This window comes from Hemiscyllium ocellatum, chromosome 17, assembly GCF_020745735.1.
Source record: "Hemiscyllium ocellatum isolate sHemOce1 chromosome 17, sHemOce1.pat.X.cur, whole genome shotgun sequence".
NCBI lineage: Eukaryota > Metazoa > Chordata > Chondrichthyes > Orectolobiformes > Hemiscylliidae > Hemiscyllium > Hemiscyllium ocellatum.
In genome coordinates, this window is record NC_083417.1 from 46,745,397 (window position 1) to 46,769,900 (window position 24,504).

The 24,504-nt window shown below is 41.9% G+C and overlaps 1 protein-coding gene across 3 annotated transcripts in view; it reads left to right on the forward strand.

Annotated features, from left to right (window-relative positions):
* The window catches only part of rbl2 (retinoblastoma-like 2 (p130)), a 144,139-nt gene that overhangs the window by 46,144 nt on the left and 73,491 nt on the right, over nucleotides 1-24,504 (forward strand). For 2 of the 3 annotated variants that reach the window (XM_060838134.1, XM_060838135.1), the window contains one exon: nucleotides 18,839-18,967. In XM_060838134.1, the coding sequence (XP_060694117.1) occupies nucleotides 18,839-18,967 (129 nt within the window). Of the gene's footprint in view, nucleotides 1-7,321; nucleotides 7,393-18,838; nucleotides 18,968-24,504 lie in introns of those variants that run through there. The other variant, XM_060838136.1, reaches the window with a different exon arrangement.

A 24,504-nucleotide genomic window follows, 5' to 3' on the forward strand; every position in this document is an offset into this window, starting at 1 on the left:
CCGGTTTCCTCCCACAGTCCAAAGATGTGCGGGTCAGGTGAATTGCCCGTAGTGTTAGGTAAGGGGTAAATGTAGGGGTATGGGTGGGTTGCGCTTTGGCGGGTCGGTGTGGACTTGTTGGGCCGAAGGGCCTGTTTCCACACTGTAAGTAATCTAATCTAATCTAATCAAATCCAGAAATGCCTGTTCCCCAGTGGGCTGTACCACAAACTGGTCCAAAACACCATCTTGTAGACATTCCACAAATTCCTTTTCTTGGGATCCACTCCCAACCTGATTTTCCTATTCCACCTGAATATTGAAGTCCACCATGATTATAGTGCCTTTCTTACAAGCCTTTTCTATCTCCTAACTTATTGTCTTTCCATGTGCTGACTACTACCAAAAGGCCTGTACATAACTCCCATTGGTTTTTTTTTTCCTTTGTGAATCCTCAACTCTATCTACATGAAGATTTTAAGCATTATGGCCCTATACAGAGGAACCTTGATTATCCAAACGAGATGGTGGGCACTATTTCATTTGGATAATTGATTATTCAGTTAATTGATTTCCTCTGGGTCTCAGAGCTTTCTGTGAAGTCTGCTCCCCATTCAGGAGACTAGGCAGCAGCACACCGCCTGCGAGCCTCCGCCCCCCAACCCTGCACCCCCGTCAACCCCCACCCACCATCCAAACCCCGTCTGCCATCACTGGGGCAGCCAGAATGGATACCAACAGTAAGACTGCTACTGCCTTTGTGGAGTAAGTCTCCAAATAGCGCACACGCACACGTGCACACACTCACAACTTTGTACTGCAACATTTTGCCAGGTTCCACCTTTGTCCTGTACAGGACAATGCTGGAGAGATTACGTGGGGAAGGGGGAGGGGGGTGGAGGGGGAGGGGTTTAGGGTTCACCCCTAGGTAGAACTCCAGGGAAAGTGGTGGGAGAGAGAGGGTAGGAGGTCAGTCAGTTAGCGACGGTACCTGGACTACCAAGGACTGTGCTCAGCAGCATTTCAGTGTACCTGTAAACAATGATGTGATCAGGGTTGAAACCGCTCTTTGACGTAATATTTCTATCGGGACCTTGAGATCCCCTTCGGATAATCCAATATTCAGATTATCCACTTCAGGTAATCGAGGTTCCGTTGTATTCCCTCATTTCTTATTAACAAGCCAACTTGTTCCCTCTGCCCATCTGCCTCGCCTTTCGTAAGGACCGATATCCTTTGAAGGATAATTCCCAGCCTGAACCCACTATATGTGATGCTCACAACATCATACCCATCTGTTTCAAACTCTGCTGCAAGCTCATTTACTTCATTTTGTAGACTGTGCTCATTTATATATTTAAGTACAACACACTTAGGACTGAGTTGACACCACCTCCCCCTTCTTATATGCCATGCCTGAAGAGTCCTGACCTCTTTCATTCATTCTGTCTGTCCGAATTATTTATTCTGGAAACTTAAAACCCCCCGAGCCCTTCTCCCTTTGAACTTTTTCTGTAATGTTCCATGCAACCCCCCCCCCCCCCCCCCCCCCCCCCACATTATTTAGTTTAAAGCCCTATCCATAGTCCCAGGTGTGCAATGTAGTAGGACCCTGGTCCCACCACGACTCTGGTGCAGCCCATCCCATGGGAACAGCTCCCTTCTTCCCCAGTGCTGGTTCAAATTCATGGGACATTTGGACCCATTTCTCCCACACTAATCTTTGAGTCACATGTTTTCCTTTTCAATCTTGTTGACCATGTGCCAATTAGTTCATGGCTCAAGTAGAAATTTGGAAATAATTACCTTCTTGGTTTTGCTTTTTGATATAGCCCCTAGCTGCTCATATTTCCTTAGCAGAACCTCTTTGCTCTTTTTACCTATACCATTGGTACCTGTGGACCACGACAAGAGGAAATTGCCCCTCCCACTCAGAGTTCCTCTGCAGCCCAGATGAACCTGGCCACTAAGCAGGCAACACAGCCTTTTGGCCAGAGGGAACCATTTATTCCCCTGACTATACTAACCATAATTATGACTACATTTCCCTTTTCTGTCCGCTCACCAAGGTGTTATAGACAGTTTACTCATCCTCCCTATAACCCCACTCTTATCTGCACAGGAGCAAGAATCTCCAATCTGTTGGACAGCTTGAGGGCTGAGGCTCCTTCAGCACTACCTCCTGGGACCCTCTACCTGCCTCACTTGGAGTCACACCCTCCTGTCCCTGACCAAATTTGAGGTAGTTATTCAAAAGGATATGACAACTTCCTGAAACATATCATCCAAATAACTCTTCCCTGTCCGTTTCCCCCACCCCCACCCCCAGTCCCCAATTAAATAGCACATGGTCCTGCCATTTTGTACCTTTACTTCTGAAGCACTGGTAAGTTTCCTGAATTAACATCAATGGTTGTCACAATCAATTTTTCTTTTTGAACCATTGCACAGTTCACCGATGAGCTCAGTATGTTTGGTGCAACCTTAGGAATTGTAGTTCATTGTTTAAATTCAGAAATGAATATGTTGTTTCACTTGGTAATTTTGCTTAATTATTGAATGATGCAGTTCTTTGGCTGCTAGGTTCAGTGGTTCAAACTGGAAAGCCAGGCAAACTATATATGCCTGGAGGGAGCAGGTTGTCTTATACTGCCATCCTATTGTGAGTCATTTATATGTAATCCCAATCTTTAATCCTGTAGTTGTTGGTGATCACTGGTGTTCTAATTTTCTGCCTTTTATTAGAAAGCAAGCAGCCTCTGGTTTCTATGTCACTTGTAAAACCTCAAAGAAAAAGGGTGCCTTCCTTCTATCTAATGAACAAACTAAATAGATATAAAACAGACCTTAAGGCAATCAACTCCCTTTACCTTCGATCATCTATTTTAAACATTGCTGGTATGGATTTCATGCTATAGCAATTTTCTTTTTGGCCACATGCACCCTACCACACTGCTCACGGAGGCAAATTTAGAGCAAGCTGTGTCATTGGAGAAGCAGGGAGTAGAACAATCCTTAATTTATGGTATTTTCCAGTAATATTGCCATTCTATCAAGTGCTTGACCAATAACTTTGTATAGAAGTGAAACTGCAAACTCAGAAATGATTCACTAAGTCATTTTCAAAGACCGCAGCATTCATTCACTGTATTATGTTCTCTTCATTGTAAAGGCGACCATGTGCATCATCTATATGCTTCTGGTGGGTATGTATGTAAGTGAGTGCCAAGGCCTGGATGGCTCTTCTGCAAATAGGACAAGAGACGGCAGATAACTGAGGTTTAAGTTTGAGATTTCCTCCCCTTGTGCCTTCCCTCTGCCTCTGACATGCACTTGCTTTGAAAAAGCCATACCTTTTTTAAATTTATGTCAGGTACGGCAATGCCTCTTGAGATTCCCCCAGTTTTGGATCAATAATACCGAAGTGAAGCATTCATATTTGTCTTTTATTGCCTTCTCTGACAGCCATGAGAGCACATCCCTGAGTCAACCCTCTGCAGAAGATTTGTTTTGGCAAGCGAGTATCTGGCATTCTGGCCACCTGACTGTTCAAGTTGTGACTGTCATGGTATGGTGTGAATGCTTGGCATGTCAGCTCATGTGGACATCTCAGTATCTGGTGTTTTGCATTCATCACCTGATCTTCAGAAGCTTCTGAAGGCAAACTGAGTGAGTGTAGTTGAGTTTCTTGGCGTGATGCCAGAAAACTGTCTCCCGTGTACTGCAGCGTGGGTGGCACTATTGTGCTGATGCTGCCCTTTTTAACAAGGTTATTTTGCCCTTGGTGCTTTTTTTTTGAGCGAGAGATCGTAAAGGCCGATTATGGCTGAACTGGGTACTTTAATAATGGCTAACAGATATAGTCTAAGTCAACAATCAGAGGTGGCCTTTATGTACAAAAAAAGGTGAGTGGTCAGTTCTCCCAATTCGGGGATTTTTCTAGTTTGGTTTAGTTTTGGCAGGGGACCCCAAGAAGCTACTGGAGAAAAAAAATGAGGTTCCATGTTTCAGCCAATGATCACTGGCTGATCCTCTCCCCAATCTCTCTCTCTTGTAAGAACCTGTGTTTGTTACCATTTTGCAAAGGGGTATGTTTATGGGATGTTGCAGGAAATTGGAACAGTTCTTTAAGTTGCAGGGGGTATTGTGTCAGTAGGAAATTGTTGTTCTAAAGTCTATTTTCTTTTGCTTGTGTTTCATTCGGTAGTCTATAAATATATTCTGTTTTGTTTGAAACTGAGTGGTTTGACCAGCTGCATCCCTCCTGGAATATCCACCTTACAGCTAGAAAAGTCAGGGTCTGGGTTACCTTCTTGAAATATTTTGAAGGAGTCTGGCCTGGTCCATGCCACTATTGTTTGATAGAATTTCGGTTTGATAGGTCTGTTTCTGTCACTTTTGTTTCCACACTGATGTTCAAAGTCTATTGAAGACTACATTTGCTTTGGTAATCTTGCATGTGTCTAATTGTCCATGTAGACAGACAGTTTAAGACAGCATGTTGCAGAGAGAAGCGAAATTGTCCACTGCTGGTTATTTTTGGCCATGGACTGAAGACTTGGATTCGACAGGACCTTTCTGGAGCATTGCTTCAAGCTTTCTTGATGTTGATCATGAGGCTAAAGTGGTTGCATGCATCAGAGAACAATTCCATGCTACATTGCATGTCCAACTCTGCATCAGCAGCTGGTACAAAGTTATTGGTAATAAAATCTTGCAGCATGCCTTTTGGCGAACTTGATTTTAATTTAGTTCAAGTTGTCTCAGATTGAGCAGCTTCTCATTTACGTGAAATTGGTAATCTTGGTATGGCAAGCGTCGGAAGGTATGACTGAGAATGGGCCAGAGTACTCAGTCTTCAGGAAACCGTTGAACTATTGTGATGAATTTCTCAGGGCAACCAGACTTGCCATTACCTTCCAAGGGCTCTCCTGACTGGTCAGAGAAACAAATATGGCATGGAGGTCCGTGTTCTGTTCTTGGCATCAGGTGAAGGGTCACTGGACTCGCAACTCTGCCTTCTCCCCACAGATGCCACCAGGCCTGCTGTGTTTCTGCAGCAAGTTCTGTTTTTGACTCAGGAGTATAGGTTGTCAGGACCTGATTTCCATCAGTATTATAATGTCAGCTTTTCAATGTTAGCCCTATCATTTATTACCATGAAGCAAGTTAAGCACTATTCCCAGAGTAACAAAAGGACCATACCACACCAGCAGACCTTTGAATGTAGCCAATGTACTTCGTTTTGAATTTAGGACCTCATCTGTTTCTTGAGAGTATCCCTGTTTTTAAACTGTCTCTCTGAATGCTTTACTGAAATAATTAACATGCTGTTTGGCAAACTATCCATAGGTCAGAACTTTCATGAGAGTTTGTGAAGTGCATGCAGAGGTCAAACATAGAAAATCTTGGGTAGGATGTTGTGATTTCCTGTTGTGTTCAGTGGTGGCAGAACTACACATTGTTAATGGTAATTATCCTTTGGGCTCATAATGGTTTCCTTTCTAATCTGGAGCAATGTCCTCTGGCTTTGTGCAGGACACATTATTCCATTCATCTCAGAAATTTGTGATTGTTTTCACGAAACTTAACTGTTTTTGTCCCTGTTTTGATTTATGGATGTAGCATTACTAGCAATGCCATCATTTATTGTCCATTAATTGCCATTACGAGGTCATTTCAGAGGGCAGTTAAAAGTCAACCACACTGCTGTAGATCTGACGTTACATACAGGCCAGATTGAGTCAGATTGGAAGATATCTTTCCTTAAGGGACAGAGGAGTTTTAGTCTTTTTTTTAACAACAATCTGGTAGTTTCATGGTCATTACTAATGAGTCTAATATTTCATTTGAAGATTTATCAATTATTTGAATTTGCCTTTATTGTTTTGGTGAGATTGCTTGGAGTATTAAGCCATGGCATTGTGGCTGCATTACCATTGTGTTACCACCTCTACTGCATCCGTTTTCAATCTTTTCAGTTGTATCTCTATTTTAAGTTTAGTCCATGAAGTCTCATAATTCTTAATAAAGTCACCATAACATTTCTTTGAATTTGTAGGGCAGTGTGTTGCTGGAAAGGAGCCTCTCACAGTATGCTTAGGCTACACATGATTCATTGCCTTTCACTTTAAAAATAGTTATGCCATAAATCACTGGAAATGTAGATATTTCTTATCAATCTGTTCAGACTTGTTAATATACACTTTTAGAGCAAGGGGGAATTGAACCCAGGCCTCCTGGCACAAAGATAGGGATGCTACCACTATGCTGCAAGAACCTAATGCTGGAAATAGAATGGTATGATGGGAGCACCTTTCCATCCAAATTGTTGGTGTATCCATCTGTCCTCAGCCAGTGACATTTTAAACAAACACAGAAAATCCTGGAAAAACTCAGTTCTGGAGAAGTGTCATCCTGGACCTGAAATGTAACTCTGTTTCCTCTCCACAGATGCTGTGAGATCTGCTGAGCTTCTGCAGCACTGTGTGCGTTTATTTCGGGTTTCCAGCATCCGCAGTATTTTTTCTTTTATTTCAGTAACATTTTTGAAGTTTGAGGAAAACAAAATAAAGAGATCGGCTGAGAAGAAAGAGAATTCTAATTGTATACAAAAAGAGGGAAACAGAATTAGTTTGGAGAAAAAGGAAACTCAAAAGGCACCAGGGAAAAGTAAGAAAAGCATCTAACAAAACTGACATTAATAAAATCTCGAAGTACGATTTAGCATTTGAAGAAATATTTAATTTCTAGACCAGAGAGGTTGATTGGTCTTGAATTAACCATCAGCCTGATTCTAAAAGTGTTCTTCTGCTGTTAATCACCAAACCTAACTACTGTGGGATTTTTGTTTGGCAATTAATTTAAAATAAACTCAATGCTTAAAAAAAACAGGGAGACTAAGGGCAAGATGCTGTTTGTTGAAAGCAAACAGTGAAGCAGCATAAATTGACCAATAAATTCCAGAAGTTTGCAACTCACGGTGTGACTTTTTAATCCGGTACAATGCTTCAACCACATCTAACCGTGCAGACAGCACATTTTGTTTGTTTTTGCCACGTCATTGTGGGTGTGATAATAGCGATTGATTTGTCCCAATTGTACCACAATGTGGACAGGAAAGCAGATTTTCATTCCTTGTCACCAAGTTTATGAGAAAAGATGAGGGACTAACTTACTTTTTGTTGTATACTCAGTATGTTTCATTTTATTTGTTTTGAGCAATCCCAATTACTGCCAAGTAGGAATTCCTTAGGTTGCTAACACACCATGTGTTCTCCTAATTGTACTTTTTTACAACTTCTTTTTATTGGATAAGAATTAGTGAATAATTAATTAAACTACTTTTTTGATGTCTGTACTGGTCGGGGGTGAAGCGCTGGACTGTTCTACATATTTTCAGCTCTTATTGACGTAAGTTGTTGTCAACTGCAATCATTTCTGACATTTGTTGTTGATTAATGTTAGAGAGTCAGCAGAGGACTAGTGGCAATTTGTGCAGGCTTTTAAATTTATTTCTCGCTTCAGTAAAAATGTTAAGCGTGATCAGTAGTTGCATTCTCTTGACCTTTTTTTAGACTATTTCCCAGTGATGATTTGACAATGAGGTCTGCGTTACGTATGGTAGTATGAATAGTTTCCTGTTTCTATTTCACCGGCCTTTTCTGAATTTTATCATCTAACAACACCACGTACACAACAAGTCCAGACTTGTCTGCAGGATTCTCTCTGTAACTTGAAGCCTACTGGTTATAACTTGATTTTTATTGAAATCGGCACTGTATCGCAACTGGATCTTTCAAAGTAATGTGTAAGTATATTTGATAGTTCATTTTGCAATACTTTAGCCTTTGTGGATTTCTGCCCCCAAAATAGCTGCTGAGAAATGATGGACGTTGATATGTTACTAATGGTATTTAGTTGTTGATGCAATGGTAGCTATGGATTTCCTCTATGTTAGACCATATTACCATGAGTTATAGGAGCGGAATTAGGCTATTCAATGCATTGAGTCAGCTCTGCCATTCAATTGTGGTTGATATGTTTACAACCCATTCTCCTGAGTTCTCCATGTAACCCTTGATTAACCTATCTAATCTATCACTATCTTAAAGGCACTTAATGACTTTGCCTCATCAGCCTACTGTGGCAAAGAGTTCCACAGGTTCACCACTCTCTGGCTGAAGAAACTCCTTCTCTTCTCAGTTCTTAAAAAGTCATCTCTTCACTCAGAGACTATGCCCTCCGGTTCTAATCTTTCCTACTAGTGGAAGCATCTTCTCCACATTCACTCCATTCAGGCCTCTTGGTATTCTCTAAGTTTCAATCGGATACCTTCTCATCCTTCTAAACTTAAAGTACAGATTCAGAGTACAAAAAAAGGACAATACTCAACCTCTCCTCCTGTAACGATCCCTTCATCCCTGGGATCATTCTTGTAAATCTCCTGTGGACACCCTCCAAGGTCGGCCACATTCATCCTTAGATGCAGAGCCCAAAACTGCTCAGAATGTTCCAAATACAGTCTGACCAAAGCCTTATGCAACCTCAGCACTATAACCCAGCTCTTGTATTCTAGCCCTTTCAAAATGAATGCTAATGTTGCATCTGTTTTCCTAACTGCCAACTGAATCTGTATACTGTGTCAATTCTCAATAAGGAAAATGGTGACAAAGTGCAGAGGGAACTCAGCAAGGTTTGCAACAGTGAGGCCTCTTCTGGAATATTGTGTCCTGTAGGAAGGTTATTGTAGGAAGGTTATTGTTAAACTACAGAGGGTTCAGAAAAGACTTACAAGGATGTTGCTGGGAATGGAAGGTTTGAGTTGTAAAAACAGGCTGGGACGTCTTTCACTGGAGAGCAAGAGGTTGTGAGGTGACTTTATTAAAATCAAGAGGGGTTTGGGTAAGGTGAATGGCAGGTGTCTTTTTTCCTTAGGTGGGGTATTTCCAGATTGCAGGCAAACTTTTAAGACGAGAGGCGAAAGATTTAAAAAGGGCATGAGGGGCAACTTTTTTACACAGTGGTTCATATGTGGAATGAAACTGCCAGAGGAAATGGTGAAGCAGATACAATTACAATATTAAAGAGACACTTAAATGCACAGGAATAAGAAGAGTTTAGACTGATATGTGTCAAGTGCAGGCAGGAGAGACTAGTTTAGTTTGGGATTATGGTTGGCATGGACTGGTTGGAACACGGTGTCAGCTTCCATGCTGTATGACTTCATCTGTGAAGATGGAGATAAAGTTAAAGTTTTGAGTCTGATACAACTCTTTGGAACTATTAGATGAGGTTTTATGGACTCATTTCTGTTGTTACTACTAGTGCTGCTGCAGTGGTCCAGTGTAGGAATATTCTTTGCTTGGTCATTCTCACATTTTATCAGTGGTGTATCTAAATGGAGGAATGGACCAAGAAATCAGGTGGTGGAATTTGCATCTGAAATCTATTGTCATGGATTGGAGGGTCTAAGTGGTCCTGGATTTGGATTTTCAGAATGTGCTTGATAAGATGTTAAACATTCAACTCCTTTAGAGAAGAGCCCATGATGGTGCCAGTCGTAAAATAGCATGGATACATGATTGGTTGACGAGTAGAAGACAGAGTGTTGGGGTAAGGGACATTATTAGTCTGGCTAGCTGAAACTAGCAGATTCCCAAGAAGATCAATGATGGTCCGCACTTAGTTAAAATGTAAATTAATGACTTGGATGAGGAAAGTGAAAGTGGGTGGCACGGTGGCACAGTGGTTAGCACTGCTGCCTCACAGCGCCAGAGACCCGGGTTCAATTCCTGCCTCAGGCGACTGACTGTGTGGAGTTTGCACGTTCTCCCCATGTCTGCGTGGGTTTCCTCCGGGTGCTCCGGTTTCCTCCCACAGTCCAAAGATGTGCAGGTCAGGTGAATTGGCCATGCTAAATTGTCCGTAGTGTTAGGTAAGGGGCAAATGTAAGGGTAGGGGTATGGGTGGGTTTCGCTTTGGCGGGTCGGTGTGGACTTGTTGGGCCGAAGGGCCTGTTTCCACACTATAAGTAATCTAATCTAATCTACTGTAGCCAGGTTTGTGGATGATACAAAAATAGGTGTGAAGGCAATTGGTGAGGATGTTCAAGTCGGCAGAGAGATAGACACAGGTTAGATAAGTAAGCAAAATGAAATAGCAGACGAAATATAAAGTGGGGAATTGGAATGTTATATACTTTGGCAGGGGTCATAGAGAGGCTGAATATTATTTAAATGGAGAAAGACTGCAGAAAACTAAGAACAGAAGGATTTAGGTGTCTTCATGCATGGATCACAAAGAAAATTAGCCAGGTTTAGTGGGTAATAGGCAAGATAAATACCGGCCTTTATTTCAATGGGAATGAAGTTGGGAGGTTTTGCTAAAATTATAAAAGGCACAAATCAGAGGACATCTGGAATACTGTGGACTGTTCTAGGCCCCTTTATCTAAAGAAAGATATACTGGCATTGGAGCAGTTGATAGAAAGCTCACTGGGCTGATACCAGGAGTGGAGGGCCTGTAATATGCAGAGAGGTTGAGTTGATTGAGCCTGTACTAATTGGAATATTGAAAAAAGAGAGGCAATATTTATTGAAAGGTGTATGATTCTTGGGAGAATTGTCAGGGTGGACACGAAGGTTGTTTTGCCTTATGTGAGAGCCTGGTAGCAGAGGGCATAATCTTTAACTAAGGGATAGCACATTTAAAACAGATGATGATTTATCTTCTGAGGGTGGTGAATCCATGGAATTCTTTGCAGAAGAAGGCTGTTGAGACAGGGTCATTAAGTATATTCAAGCATGAAGTAGACATTTTTAATCACATAATGAATTGAGGGGGTGGGGGAAAAGGCACTGAAGATTATGAGTTAATTTATTGGTAAAGCAAATGCAGTGAGCTGAAAGGCTTCCCTCTGCTCCTGATTCCTTTATAAGAACAACCACCTTCTTATATTCTGCATTTGTTAGGCAGCCAGTGGAACTTAGAAAATAATTTCTTGAATTCTTGTGATAGGTTGTGATCATATCACTGTAGTTTAATATAACTTATAGATGTGGCCAAGTGATGTTTTAGAAGGCTCGTTTTTGTTTTTGTAAAACAAATTAGTTAATTCAGAAGATTTATTTTTTAATATGTATTGGTAGAACCACTATTATTATCCTAGATTATAATATCAGGGACATTCGAATATGTGATGTGTGTGTTGCTTCAAGGCTATAAAATCTCATTGCTGTTCCAGATGCAAGGGCACGTATGGAGCTCAGTCAAAAGACATTCTTGCTACAGTAAGTTGTGTTCCTGAAGAATATATTTTTCTCTTTCTTTCTTATTGTGTGATACACACTCAATAATCGGGACCTGGTGAGTGTTGTTGAACAAAGATGCCTTGGAGTGCAGCTTCATATTTCCTTGAAAGTGCAGTTGCAGGTAGACAAGGTAATGAAGATGATGTTTGATAGGCTTGTCTGTATTGGTCAGTGCATTGAGCATAGGAGTTGGGAGGTCACATTGCGGCTGTACACGATGTTGGTAAGGCCACTCCCGGAATGCTGTGTTTAATTCTGGTCTCCCTGCTATGAGAAAGATGTTGTGAAACTTGAAAGGGTTCAGAAAAGACTTAAAAGGATGTTGCCAGGGTTGGAAAATTTGAGCTGTAGGAAGAGGCTGAACAGGCTGGGGCTGTTTTCCTTGGAAAGTTGGAGGCTGAGGGGTGGCCTTCATGGTGGGGCATGGGTAGGGTAAATAGTCAATCTTTTCCCCAGGGTAGGGAGTCCAAAAATAGAGGGCATAGATTTAAACTGAGGGAGAAAGATGTAAAAGGGACCTAAGGGGCAACCGTTTTGCATGAAGGGTAATGTGTGTATGTAATGAGCAACCAAAAGAAGTGGTGGAGGCTGGTACAGTTACAACATTTAAAAGGTATCTTGATGGGAATATGAAGAGGGATATGGGGCAAATGCTGGCAAATGGGACTAGATTTATATAGGCTATATGGTCAGCATGGATGAATTGGACTGAGGGGTCCAACGTTTTTCCTTGCCATACTCAGTTTTTTTTTTAAATGCTTTTTTTCTTTGGCTACTAGAATTTGCATGTGGAACAATCTATTTTATTGATTTTACATTTGCCAAGGGTGTGTTTATGGAATGTTACTATATTGGAACAGTTAATTAGTAATAGTTACTGTATCTATTGTTTTGTTAAACATTTTGATTGTTGCATCTAAGCCATTTTTAATTTTTTCTTGTATTTTAACAATAGTGTATGAATAAATTATGTTTTGCTCAACTTCTTTGTGTAATATGACCAAGCAAATTGCATCTGTAACACAACACTTTACATTTACCTATAAAATAAGAAATGTTAGGGCCAAGACCCTAACTTCTGAATATTTTGAGGAGGGGTTGGTCCATAACAATTATTTTCTTCAAAGTGTGATAATATTGAACATAATTATTGAGATGTGCCAGGAAAATATGACAGGAATACAAACTAGAGAAATCAATTTTATAATGAAAATGGCTAACTTGCTGTGCTGTTCCTGTTGATGATTTTGTAAGAACAATATAGGTGAAGTAATATTATTTGTGAAACTGAAGAATTACTTGGGTGATGGCTTTGGAATGTGGGACTGGTGGAAAGGAAGCCAAAAGTCTGTCAATGGTGGAGGGGTGTCTCATGGTTTACAATTATTTTTGAGGTAATTTAAGGATCAGTGAGCCAAGGAGATGCCAAGAATAAAAAATCGTTGTTTCAGTCTTTCACCCTTTTGACTTAGAGAGCAGCTTAACATCAAACCCAAACTGCAGAACCTCCTTTGGGCCATTAGGCACTTCCCAACATGTTTCCACCATTCATCCGCCTCTCTCGAAATATATGTAACACTTCTGAACCATCTGTCATCCCCACAATATTTTTTTTATCCATCATCAGCAATACTTAACCCTCAAAGCTCCTATGTCTAAGCACTTAGTATTGATGTTTGTTGATTTTACATATACATCATTAAAATCATAAATTTATTTCCACAAACAATGGAAGAGCAATCAAAAGTACTTTGTTCAGTTTTCAGGTTGAATACATTTGAGTCCCCACATTGGTTTGCTGATTTTTTTTTCACAGAACAAAGCCTGCAAAAAGCTGATTAGACCTGAATGTGAATGTACCGATTTATGCTGCAGTATAATTTTGCGCTTGTTGCTTCCAGTGTGGACTGAACAAATTTTGTGATCCTTGCTCACATTACAAAATGAACTGTTGAGAGACTCTGTATGCGAAAAGCAGGAACCAAATCATGAAGTTAATCAAGAGTTAAAGAGAGCAAATTGAAGATCTGTGATGTCACGCATACCACTCCACATGGCTGAATTGACTTGTTATACGGTAGCTTCAAAAAAAAACTTTATTGCAGTTAGGTTGGTTGAAAAACAGTTTCTTTCCCTGTACTGAAGTAAGAGCCAGCAATGGAAGGCATTAGTCAGCATCATCTAGAAGAGCAAGTGAAGTGAGGAACTGAGACAGGTAGTTAACATTACCAGAGAAGGGAGCAGTCTGCGAACTTCTGAACAGTGCAAGAAGGAAGTTAAAGAACAGTACAACACAAAAACAGGCCCTTTGGCCCACCAAGCCTGTGCCAACACACTACCCCTTTCTGCAATGGGAACCACCTCCTGCAGTTAAAGGAATACGCTAACTCAGTAGAAAAGTTTTTAGTTTGTTTAGTTCCCAGGCCAGGAATGCTTGGTTAGATATCTGCAGTTTGTTAGAAGCTGAGGAAGTTTTCAGCTCTCAGTTTTGTGAGTATTCATGTAAGACATCAAATCAGTTCAGAGGAAACCAAATGGAAAGAATCAGTCAAGTACAACTAAAACATTTATAGGGAGCAATAATTTCTCTGGTTTTGAATCTCTCTAATACTGTTAGGAAAAAAACAACCATTGCTTTGCTGTGTTTCCAACTATATTCTGTATCTGGTATGCTAATCAAGATGTGCCTTTATTTGTTTTAATCTTTTGTGTAATAAAGTTCTGTTCTATTTAAGAAAGTTTGCAGTATTGTATGATTGTTTCAGTGACTTAGCATCATGTCAACTAATTTCAAAACAAAATCTATCATTCCGGATCTCATTCTGGGATCTAACTTTTCCAGTAGTACCATCAGTAGGATCATAACAAAGGCAACATGTAAAATGGATGCTATGAAAATGTGCAAAAGGGACAACTTTTGTATGAAATATGGGATGGTTTGATTGATAAATTTTGTTAGTATATTTGTTTTGTGTTGATTTTAGCATGGTTGTCACCTCAGAATGTTCAGTAAACTAAGGAAGTGAAGATCTGGTGCTGTTGGTGATGGGAATTTGGATTGAATCCATTGGTACAATGATCAAATTTACTCAACACCGGTAGCTTAGCCAGAAGTGAATTGTTATGATTGCCTCCTCTTGATTAATATCATTCATCCCTTCCTCCACTGATCACTATGGTGGAATCACCACATGGCCTCTGGTGAGATGTGTAGTAGAATAGGGTGATAAATGTGGTAAGGACCATCCTGATGTTGACACCATCTCGTATCATCCTCCATGCTTTTTAGAAGCAGCATGGTGAGATTCTCACTCAACAGCAGTAAGACACTGGGAATTAAAGCTTATTAACGGCAGAAGCTGCCTCGTTAATCTTTAGACTTTCACCTGAACAGACATGTGACACAAACTAAATGTTGGGAAACTTGACGAGGAAAGCAGTGCATGTACCTGGTAATGTTTGCTCACCACTTACTCGAAACTACCTTCTATCTTGGAACTTAGTCACCAACCCTTCAGGTTCTGCACCACAGGCCTCAGCCCTGTGCACCCCATGGGCATGAGTGTCGGCTTCCAGCATTTGCTAGCCCCTTTGAGCCCTCATGGCATAGCTTCCATTCACATACTGTATGCTTCTACACTTTAATGCTGTGCAAGTAACTATTATTGAAATACAACTGCAAGGACACTGTGGCCAGGGATATGCATCCGCTTGACAGGACCAGGCTGTATCTCTGGGCACTTTGCTCACAATGACAGTATGCTTTGACTCTACCCAGATGCTCGCTGCAGTGTCTTGCCTTTTTGCACTTTGCCCCCTCAGCCAAGGATACCATGTTCATATCACCATTGTCTTGCTGTGGCTTTTAGCACAGAAAGCAAGTTCTCAAGCTTGTCATGGTTATCATCAGACCTTCGCTCAAGATGGCCAAGCACAATAAGTTAAAGGCAGTTTCTCAAGCCAGTCCAAGCCCTGTCAGCCTGTCTTGACTCTTTCTGTCCGAATGTGCTTTGTTTACTCTTTAATGAGAGAGAAGTAGATAGAGCTTGTCCTGGTGCTTAGGGACTTTTCAAGATGATGAGTGAATTCTGGGATATCTGCTACGTGGCAAATTGGTTTTGGGAATGGTGTGTGCGAAAGATGAATGGAAATGGGATGAGTGAGACTCCAGCAGACAAAGTAGGCCACTAATGGGGTGGGTATTCTAAGATGTGGTGAGAAACCTGGTACACCTCGCAGTGACATATTACCAAATGGCAAAGACTGTTCCTTCATGATGGTGAGGTTCTACGCCAGGCAACAACCACATGCACTGTCTAGTACAACAGTGTTCCTCCAAGGCAGTCCAAAGAGCTGAAGTATTTTCCAAGGACACCAGTAATTGGTTTGATCATGTTTTGTGTGGCAATATGGCTTTCGTCATCTGTGCACAGGATATGCATCAGAGTCAAGAGCCATATAAGTCAATGGATAGACTTGTCACCCAGTAGCCATCTCCACATTTCTCATAGTGATGGTACTGGGACAAACTAAAGGTATCGTGTCCTTTATAAGGATACTGGGCATTTAGTCTAATTTTTAAAGTTTTTTGTCCCCTTGTATCTAATTGTTCATGGAAAATTGTCCATTCACTGACACCACATTCCGGAGTCCTGAACTAATTACCCCCTAATCCAAGTTTCAATGTTGACAGCCCTACATTGTCTTGCTGTTGCCTATCTAGTTTTAGCAGAGTAGAAATTTTTCATCTATATGTAGGTGATGGCTGGTTTTACATCAAATGCACTGTTCCAGGGTTGGTGCCAGTATATTGTGGGAATGCTTGTGGTCTTGAGAAATACATTTTTACTCTGTAGTCTTTACGGATGGTTTAGTTTTGTCCATTCTGCAGTGGAATTTTTAATCTGTTCAGATTCAGTATATAGTATATAAAAGGCACATGCTTGGTACAATCTAAATGTGAACATACATAATTTATTCAGTGCATTTGTCGAAACTCTTCAATCACTCAAACAGCTGCTGTCTCTTTTAGGAAGTTTGCTCGTGAGTGAGTGAGAATTCGGTCAGATGAGTTGCGCTGAATGTTTTATCTGTTAAATGATGTTTTGTGTAGCAGGAAGGTTTCAAATTTTATATTTTATAAAACCAAACATTAAAAATAAAGGTATCCAATGTCATTGTTTGCAGTAAGACATAGGATATCCAGTTGCATGCCTCTAACCAAGCCACACACACTGAGGTAGATGTCTGTGTGTTCACTATCTGTTTAGTGTCATTAGTTACTATTTTAATAGTCTAATACTTGAGCCAATGTGTATTTATCAGCTGAACTGTACTGGCACTGATTTTGAATTAGTCTGGGGTCTGGTCTACCGTTGTGTGGCCTGTGCTCTTTTAAGACATGATATTGTGGTCTAAGACTTTTGCTCATCATCTGCCTATAGAAGGTAAGGATCAGGTAAAGAAATCTAGATAGCTAAATCAGCTTGTAAACTCAAGTCCTTCGGGAGTACTTTGTAACAGGAGTAGATTTCAAGATCAAGAAAATGACTGACTAGTTTTTTCTTCTTTTGTTTTCTGGTTGTAACAATGGGCAGCATCTCAAATGTAAGCAACACATATACGATACAAACCTGAGAGATAAGGGTTCTCATGCAAATCATGATATCCTAAATACCCTTTATATACAGATTAAAAGAAATTTATTACATATCAGTAACCATTTTGGAAAATCTTTTCTTTCTTCTATGTTTACTTTGAGTGCAGTTTTTAACTTGGCTCATCAAAGCTCCGTGCCCGTACATACGCGCTCCTACATGAGCTCATTGTGTAGAATGCAAAATAGTTTTACTCAAGTCAATGTTGATATGTCCCCATCCCATTATTTCTGCTCCAGTAGTTGGCTGAGTCACAATAAGAGACAAGTATGGCTAAGGGCCATTTACTCACCATTTTTCTCCTCGCTTTTTTGTGGTGAGTTCTTGTGCCATATTTCTTTCTATTCACTATAAGCACACTATCCTGCCACCTCGACGCACGATCCAATGCAGTATTTACATTTCTGCAGTAGAAAGATGCTGCAAGATAAATAGACAGTCTTTTTCCTGGGATCAGGGAGTCCAGAACTAGAGGGCAGAGGTTTAGGGTGAGAGGGGAAAGATATAAAAGAGACCTAAGGGGCAACGTTTTCACGAAGAGGGTGGTACGTGTATGGAATGAGCTGCCAGAGGATGTTGTGGAGGCTGGTACAATTGCAACATTTAAGAGGCATTTGGATGAGTATATGAATAGGAAAGGTTTGCAGGGATATGGGCCGGGTGTTGTCAGGTGAGACTAGATTGAGTTGGGATATCTGGTTGGCGTGGACGGGTTGGACCGAAGGGTCTGTTTCCATGCTGTACATCTCTATGACTCTCTAAATGAATTGGATTCATTTATTTGTCAAAGGAGATTGAATTGGCAGTTGGAGGGACTGAGGAGCATAGTGTATTTTCTGGCTATAGCATTCTGTCATTAGAGTGAATTCATTAGGAATATGAAAGAAAAAAAATAGCAAGGAAAAGTTCAGGTATCTTCAGTTAGTGAATGGACAGCTGAGTCTCAAACTGAATCAAAGTGTTTGGGAAGATTGTGCTGCAAAAAATTGTTGTAGTAATGACACATTTAACAACCCTTTTCAATCACCACTGAATGGCATCTCATGACTGCTAGGAAGGGACATAAGTCGTGGACAAGAGTAGCTATGGCAATTGATATCTTCCCACCATTCAACCCACCATCAGACAGCAACATAATTGCCACTAAACATTGTCAAATGAGTAAAGAATGGCCACAATGTGAATGAAGAAGTCAATTACTTGTGGAAGTGTTGCTAGCAAGTAGTACGAGAGAGGTGAGCAACAATTCACCAGGCAACAAAACATCCATATTTCAGAAGGACAATGAGCCGATTGTTTCAGTTGAAACATTAGTTCACAGATGCCGGAACTTGATAAGTGTTTTTGTTACAGTGGTGATATTCAAGATAATGTCATTGCAATTCGGAGACGTATCAATGGATTGATGTTTAAAAGATTTACTTTTCTCTTTGGGGGCCGAATAATGTTATCAGTGTTGCTGTCTATTTTACCCTCAGTCAGAAAGCTGAAACTGTGTCACACTTGCTCCAGTCCCATTGCTGAGTATTATTTAAAAGTGAAATTGCATTTGTTGAGAAATGTTAAATTTGACCATAGCCAGCCAGAATTGGGAATTACAAAACTCAAAACCTTCTGCCCATGAAGTCATTACTGTCATGATGGGGATACTGAGATTCATCATCTATTGCGTATATGTATTTAGTTTGCTAAAAGGTTATTTCCTAATCAAGAAATATAGAATAGTTTGTCCGAATCTTCAAATAAGAAATTACGTGATTTAATAGTTCATGAAAGCATTCACACAGCAAAAAGCTAACAAGTTTGGTTCAGATTTATAAAGACCCAATAATGTAAATAGTTGTGCTTATAATGGGTGTTAACAGGTTTTGTTTTTTTTCTTTTTAATAGGAAATTTCCCTATGATCAGTGATGATCTTGTTAACTCCTATCATCTTCTGCTTTGTGCACTTGATCTGGTATATGGGAGTGCACTATTCTGTGCTCATCGTAAAGACTTACTGAATCCCAATTTCAAAGGTGAGTCCTTTCAGATGCTACGACCTTCAAGTCAATTAATAATTTGTGCCAAAAAATGAAGATTCTTATGCGTAGAGTTCTTTTCTTAAGAATACAATATTATTTCTGTGAGGAATCTATACACAATGTAACTACAGTCTCTCAAAACGTGTATGCACAGTTTGGTTCTGTAGCATCAGGGGATTTGATGTTTTAGGAAGAGCAAGTTTAAAGAAACGATGGGGGGAGGCTGGCCACTCCCAATCACTTCAAGTAGGCTGTGTGCCGATCATGTGTTTTAAAGGGTGATGACATGGGGATCCTGTTCTAGTGCAGGAAACATACAGTCTGAGATCAGTGAGTAGATAACCTTGATTTAACGCTTAGCTTGCCAGTTGGGACCCTGCAGGACCAGTTGACATTACACATTGGTGGACAGCTGACTGACTGGCTGGTGTTTCACATAGCGACTGAGCATATTGGATTGAAGATAACTGTGCAAAGGTGCTTTGTTTTAGGTGGAGCTTGGCTCCACGTGCGATGTAAGCTGTATCTTTAACACCATGTGAGAAGAGTGTAGCTTCTGATACGTTGTCTGTTGGAGTGTTTGGGAGAGAAATTGTGTTCTGGGGGCCAGATTTTTGCAGAATCATGAAATCTCCATGAACCTTTAAAAAATTTCTTCCACCATTTGACAGCTGCCATCTTAATCAGTAGGCGAAACGTGGCAGAGTTAATTCCCATGTGAAGGGATCTAACATTTAACAATGATTTGACCTTATGTCCACCTTAATAAGGGCCTTCACCTCTAGTATGGGAGTCACAACTCTGTAAGGTAAGTGTGAATGCTCATTGAAGGGTAGATGTGATCTGTAGAACTGTCATGATGTGAAGGTATTTAAATCCCACCCTTCAAATAAAAATAAGCTTGCTCTGGTCAATAAGAGTTAGAGTCTGTTCCAACACTGATAATAACTAATTGTTGATGTTTCCCTTTGGGCAGTAATTATTCCAATACTAATATGTGGATGCTTTCCATGACCTATAATTGTCTCAATAGAAGTGTCCCAAGTTCATGGTTTGATTTGACAGTTATGAATACAAGTCTGTTTGGTTTTATAAGGAATTAGTAGTTTAAAGGATTTGAAAGTTCTGACTGACCTATCACGAATGTGAGTTTTTACTGCTGTAAAGCCTGCAATAGATATTTAGTTTTTGACATCATGTCAGCATGGCTTGTGAGGTCCAACCATGGTTGACGCTGGGTGAGTTGGTGTAGAGCCAAGGATGAGTAACAGGTTGGCATCAAGTTATCATGAAGAATGAAGGTAGCATGGGAATAGGTGGGAAGGATGAGGGATAGAGGGCCTAAAATTTAACAAAGTGACCGCAACAAAGTTCCAGTCAACCAGAGCAGGTTTCTAAACATCCTGCCTGTGCATTTAGCAACCCCTATGGCTGATTCTGCAGGCCTTGAATCTATCCTACAGCCTCTGACAGGAAACCAAACAAAAGTAGGATACTGTCTCTGAGTCAGGAAAGTCAGGCAGTGAAGCAGTTAAAATAAAACAGACAAAAAAATTTCAACTAATCTGCAAAGCCTAGAATCTCTAAACTGATAATTCAACTATTTACGTTCCATTATCTACACTTCATGAATGATGCAAAGACTGATCTCACTTCTCATCTTTGGCCCACAATGTTATGCAGACCTGTGGAACCAATCTGAAACCCATCTGACCTTATGTCAGCTTATCTATGTCCCTGTGTAACCTGCAACATCCTTCAGCACTATCCACAACTGTAGTGACCTTAGTGCCATCCACAGATTTACTAACACATCCTTCTATGCCCTCATCCAGGTCATTTATAAAAATGGCCAACAGCAGTGGACCCAAAACAGATCCTTGTGTTACACCACTAGTAACTGAACTCCAGGATGAGCATTCCCCATCAACTACCACCCTCTGCTTTCTTTCAGTGAGCCAATTTCTGATCCAAACAGCTAAATCACCCTCAATCCCATGTCACTGTATTTTGTACAGTAGCGTCCCATGGGAACTTTATCAAACGCCTTCCTGAAATCCATATACACCACATCAATCACTTTACCCTCATCTACCTGTTCGGTCACCTTCTCAAAGAACTCAATAAGGTTTGTGAGGCACAACCTACCCTTCACAAAACCGTGCTGACTATCTCTACTCAACTTATTCCTCTCTGAATGATTATAAATCCTATCTCTTATATCCCTTTTCAACACTTTACCCACAACCCAAGTGAGGTTCACTGATCTATAATTACCAGGGTTGTCTCTCCCCACCTTGAACAAGGAAACAACATTTGCTATCCTCCAATCTTCTGGTACAATTCCTGTAGACAATGATGACATAAAAATCAAAGCCAAAGGCTTGGCAATCTCCTGAGTTGAAAAATGTGGTGCTGGAAAAACACAGCAGGCCAGGCAGCATCCGAGGAGCAGGAGAATTGACGTTTCGGGCATAAGCCCTTCTTCAGGAATGAGGCTGGTGTGCCAAGCGGGCTGAGATAAAAGGTGAGGGAGAGGAAATTTGGGGGAGGGGCACTGGGAATACGATAGGTGGAAGGAGGTGAAAGTGATAGGCCAGAGAGGGAATGGGGGCGGAGAGGTCGGAAAGAAGATTGCAGGTCAAGAGGGCGGTGCTGAATCTGAAGGTTGGGACTGAGATAAGGTGGGGGGAGGGGAAATGAGGAAGCTGGAGAAATTTACACTCATCCCGTGTGGTTGGAGGGTTCCTAGGCGGAATATGAGGCGCTCTTCCTCCAGGCATCGTGTGGCCAGGGTCTGGCGATGGAGGAGGCCAAGGACCTGCATGTCATTGGCGGAGTGGGAGGGGGACTTAAAGTGTTCAGCCACGGGGCGGTTGGGTTGGTTGGTGTCGGTGTCCCAGAGGTGTTCCCTGAAACGTTCCGCAAGTAGGCGGTCCGTTTTCCCCAATGTAGAGGAGACCTCACTCTTAACAACTTCTCTTTCCAATCCTCCCACTTCCTCCAAACCAAAGGAGTAGCCCTGGGCACCCGTATGGGCCCCAGCTATGCCTGCCTCTTCGTCGGATATGTAGAACAGTCCATCTTCTGTAGCTACACTCACACCCCACCCCCCCCACTTTTTCCTCCGCTACATCGATGATTGTATTGGCGCTACCTCGTGCTCCCATGAGCAAGTTGAACAGTTCATCCACTTTACTAACATCTTCCACCCCGACCTCAAATTTACCTGTACCGTCTGAGACTCCTCTCTCCCCTCCTAGACCACTCCATTTCTATCTCGGGGGACTGACTCAACACAGACGTTTACTACAAACCGACCAACTCCCACAGCTACCTAGATTACACCTCCTCCCACCCTGCCCCCTGTAAAAGCTGCCATCCCATTTTCCCAATTCCTCCGCCTCCGCCGCATCTGCTCCCAGGAGGACCAATTCCACTACCGAACAACGCAAATGGCCTCCTTCTTCAAAGACCGCAATTTCCTTTCCGACGTGGTCGACGATGCTCTCCACCACATCTCCTCCACTTCCCGCACCACTGCCCTTGAATCCCGCCCCTCCAATCGTCACCAGAACAGAAACCCATTGGTCCTCGCCTTCCACCCCACCAACCTCCGGATACATCGTATCATCCTCCGTCATTTCCGCCACCTCCAAATGGACCCCACCACCAGGGATATATTTCCTCCCCACCCCTATCAGCATTCAGGAGAGACCACTCCCTCCGTGACTCCCTCGTCAGGTCCACACCCTCCACCAACCCAACCTCCACTTCCGGCACCTTCCCCTGTAACTGCAAGAAGTGCAAACCTCCCCCCTCACCTCCCTCCAAGGCCCAATGGATCCTTCTATATCCGTCGCAAATTCACCTGCACCTTAACACACATCATTTACTGTATCCGCTGCACCCGATGTAGTCTCCTCTACATTGGGAAGACAGGCCGTCTACTTGCGGAATGTTTCAGAAAACACCTCTGGGACACCGACACCAACCAACCCAACCGCCCCGTGGCAGAACACTTTAATTCCCCCTCCCACTCCGCCAATGACATGCAGGTCCTTGGCCTCCTCCATCACCAGACCCTGGCCACACGACACCTGGAGGAAGAGCGCCTCATCTTCCGTCTAGGAACCCTCCAACCACACGGGATGAATGTAGATTTCTCCAGCTTCCTCATTTCCCCTCCCACCACCTTATCTCAGTCCCAACCTTCAGATTCAGCACCGCCTTCTTGACCTGCAATCTTCTTCCCGACCTCACCGCCTCCACCCCCTCTCCGGCCTATCACCCTCACCCTCCCCTCCTTCCACCTATCGTATTCCCAGTGCCCCTCCCCCAAATTTCGTCCCCCCCTACCTTTTATCTCAGCCTGCTCGGCACTCCAGCCTCATTCCTGAAGAAGGGCTTAAGCCCGAAACGTCGATTCTCCTCCTCGGATGCTGCCTGGCCTGCTGTGTTTTTCCAGCACCATATTTTTCAACTCTGGTACTCCAGCATCTGCAGTCCTCACTTTCTCCTAGCTTGGCAATCTCCTCCCTGGCTTCCCAGAGATTCCTAGCATAAATCCCATCCAGCCCAGAGGATTTATCTATTTTCACACTTTCCAGAATTTCTAACGCCAGCTCCTTGTGAACCTCAGTCCCATTTAGCCTTGTAGCCTGTTTCTCAGTATTCTCCTTGACAACATTGTCTTTTTCCAGTGTGAATACTGACGAAAAATATTCATTTAGCGCTGTCCCTATCTCCTCCTGACTCTGCACAACTTCCTGCTACTATCCTTGATTGACCTGAATCTTATTCTAATCATTCTTTTATCCCTGTATACCTCTAGAAAGCTTTAGGATTTTCCCTGATCATATCCACCAATAACTTCTCATGTCCCCTCCTCCCTCTTCTTAGCTCTCTCTTTAGGTCTTTACTGGCTAGTTTGTAACTCTCAATCACCCTAACTGAGCCTTCACATTCTCATCCTAGCATAAGCCTTCTTCTTCCTCTTGACAAGAGATTCAACTTCCTTAATAAACCACGGCTCCTGCGCTCGACAGCTTCCACCCTGTCTGACAGTAGCTGTTCCTTGAATAAGTTCCACATTTCTAGTCTGTCCCTCTGCTGTAGTTTCCATCCCTATTCTGTGCATCCTAAATCTTGTCTAATCACATCGTAATTGCCTAGCCCCAGCTATAACCCTTGCCCTACTGTATATACCTATACCTTTCCATCACTAAAGTAAACATAACTGAATTGTGGTCATGATGACCAAAGTGTTCATCTACTTCCAAATCTAACACCTGCCTGGGTTCATTACCCAGTACCAAATCTGATGTGGCCTCACCCCTTGTTGGCCTGTCTACATACAATGTCAGAAAACCCTCCTCCCACAATGGACAAAAACTGACCCATCTAAAGTACTTGAAGTATAGTATTCCCAGTCAATATTTGGGAAGTTGAAGTACCCCATAAACAACTACCCTGCCACACCCGCTCCTATTGAGAATCATCTTTGCTATCCATTCCTCTAAATCTCTGAA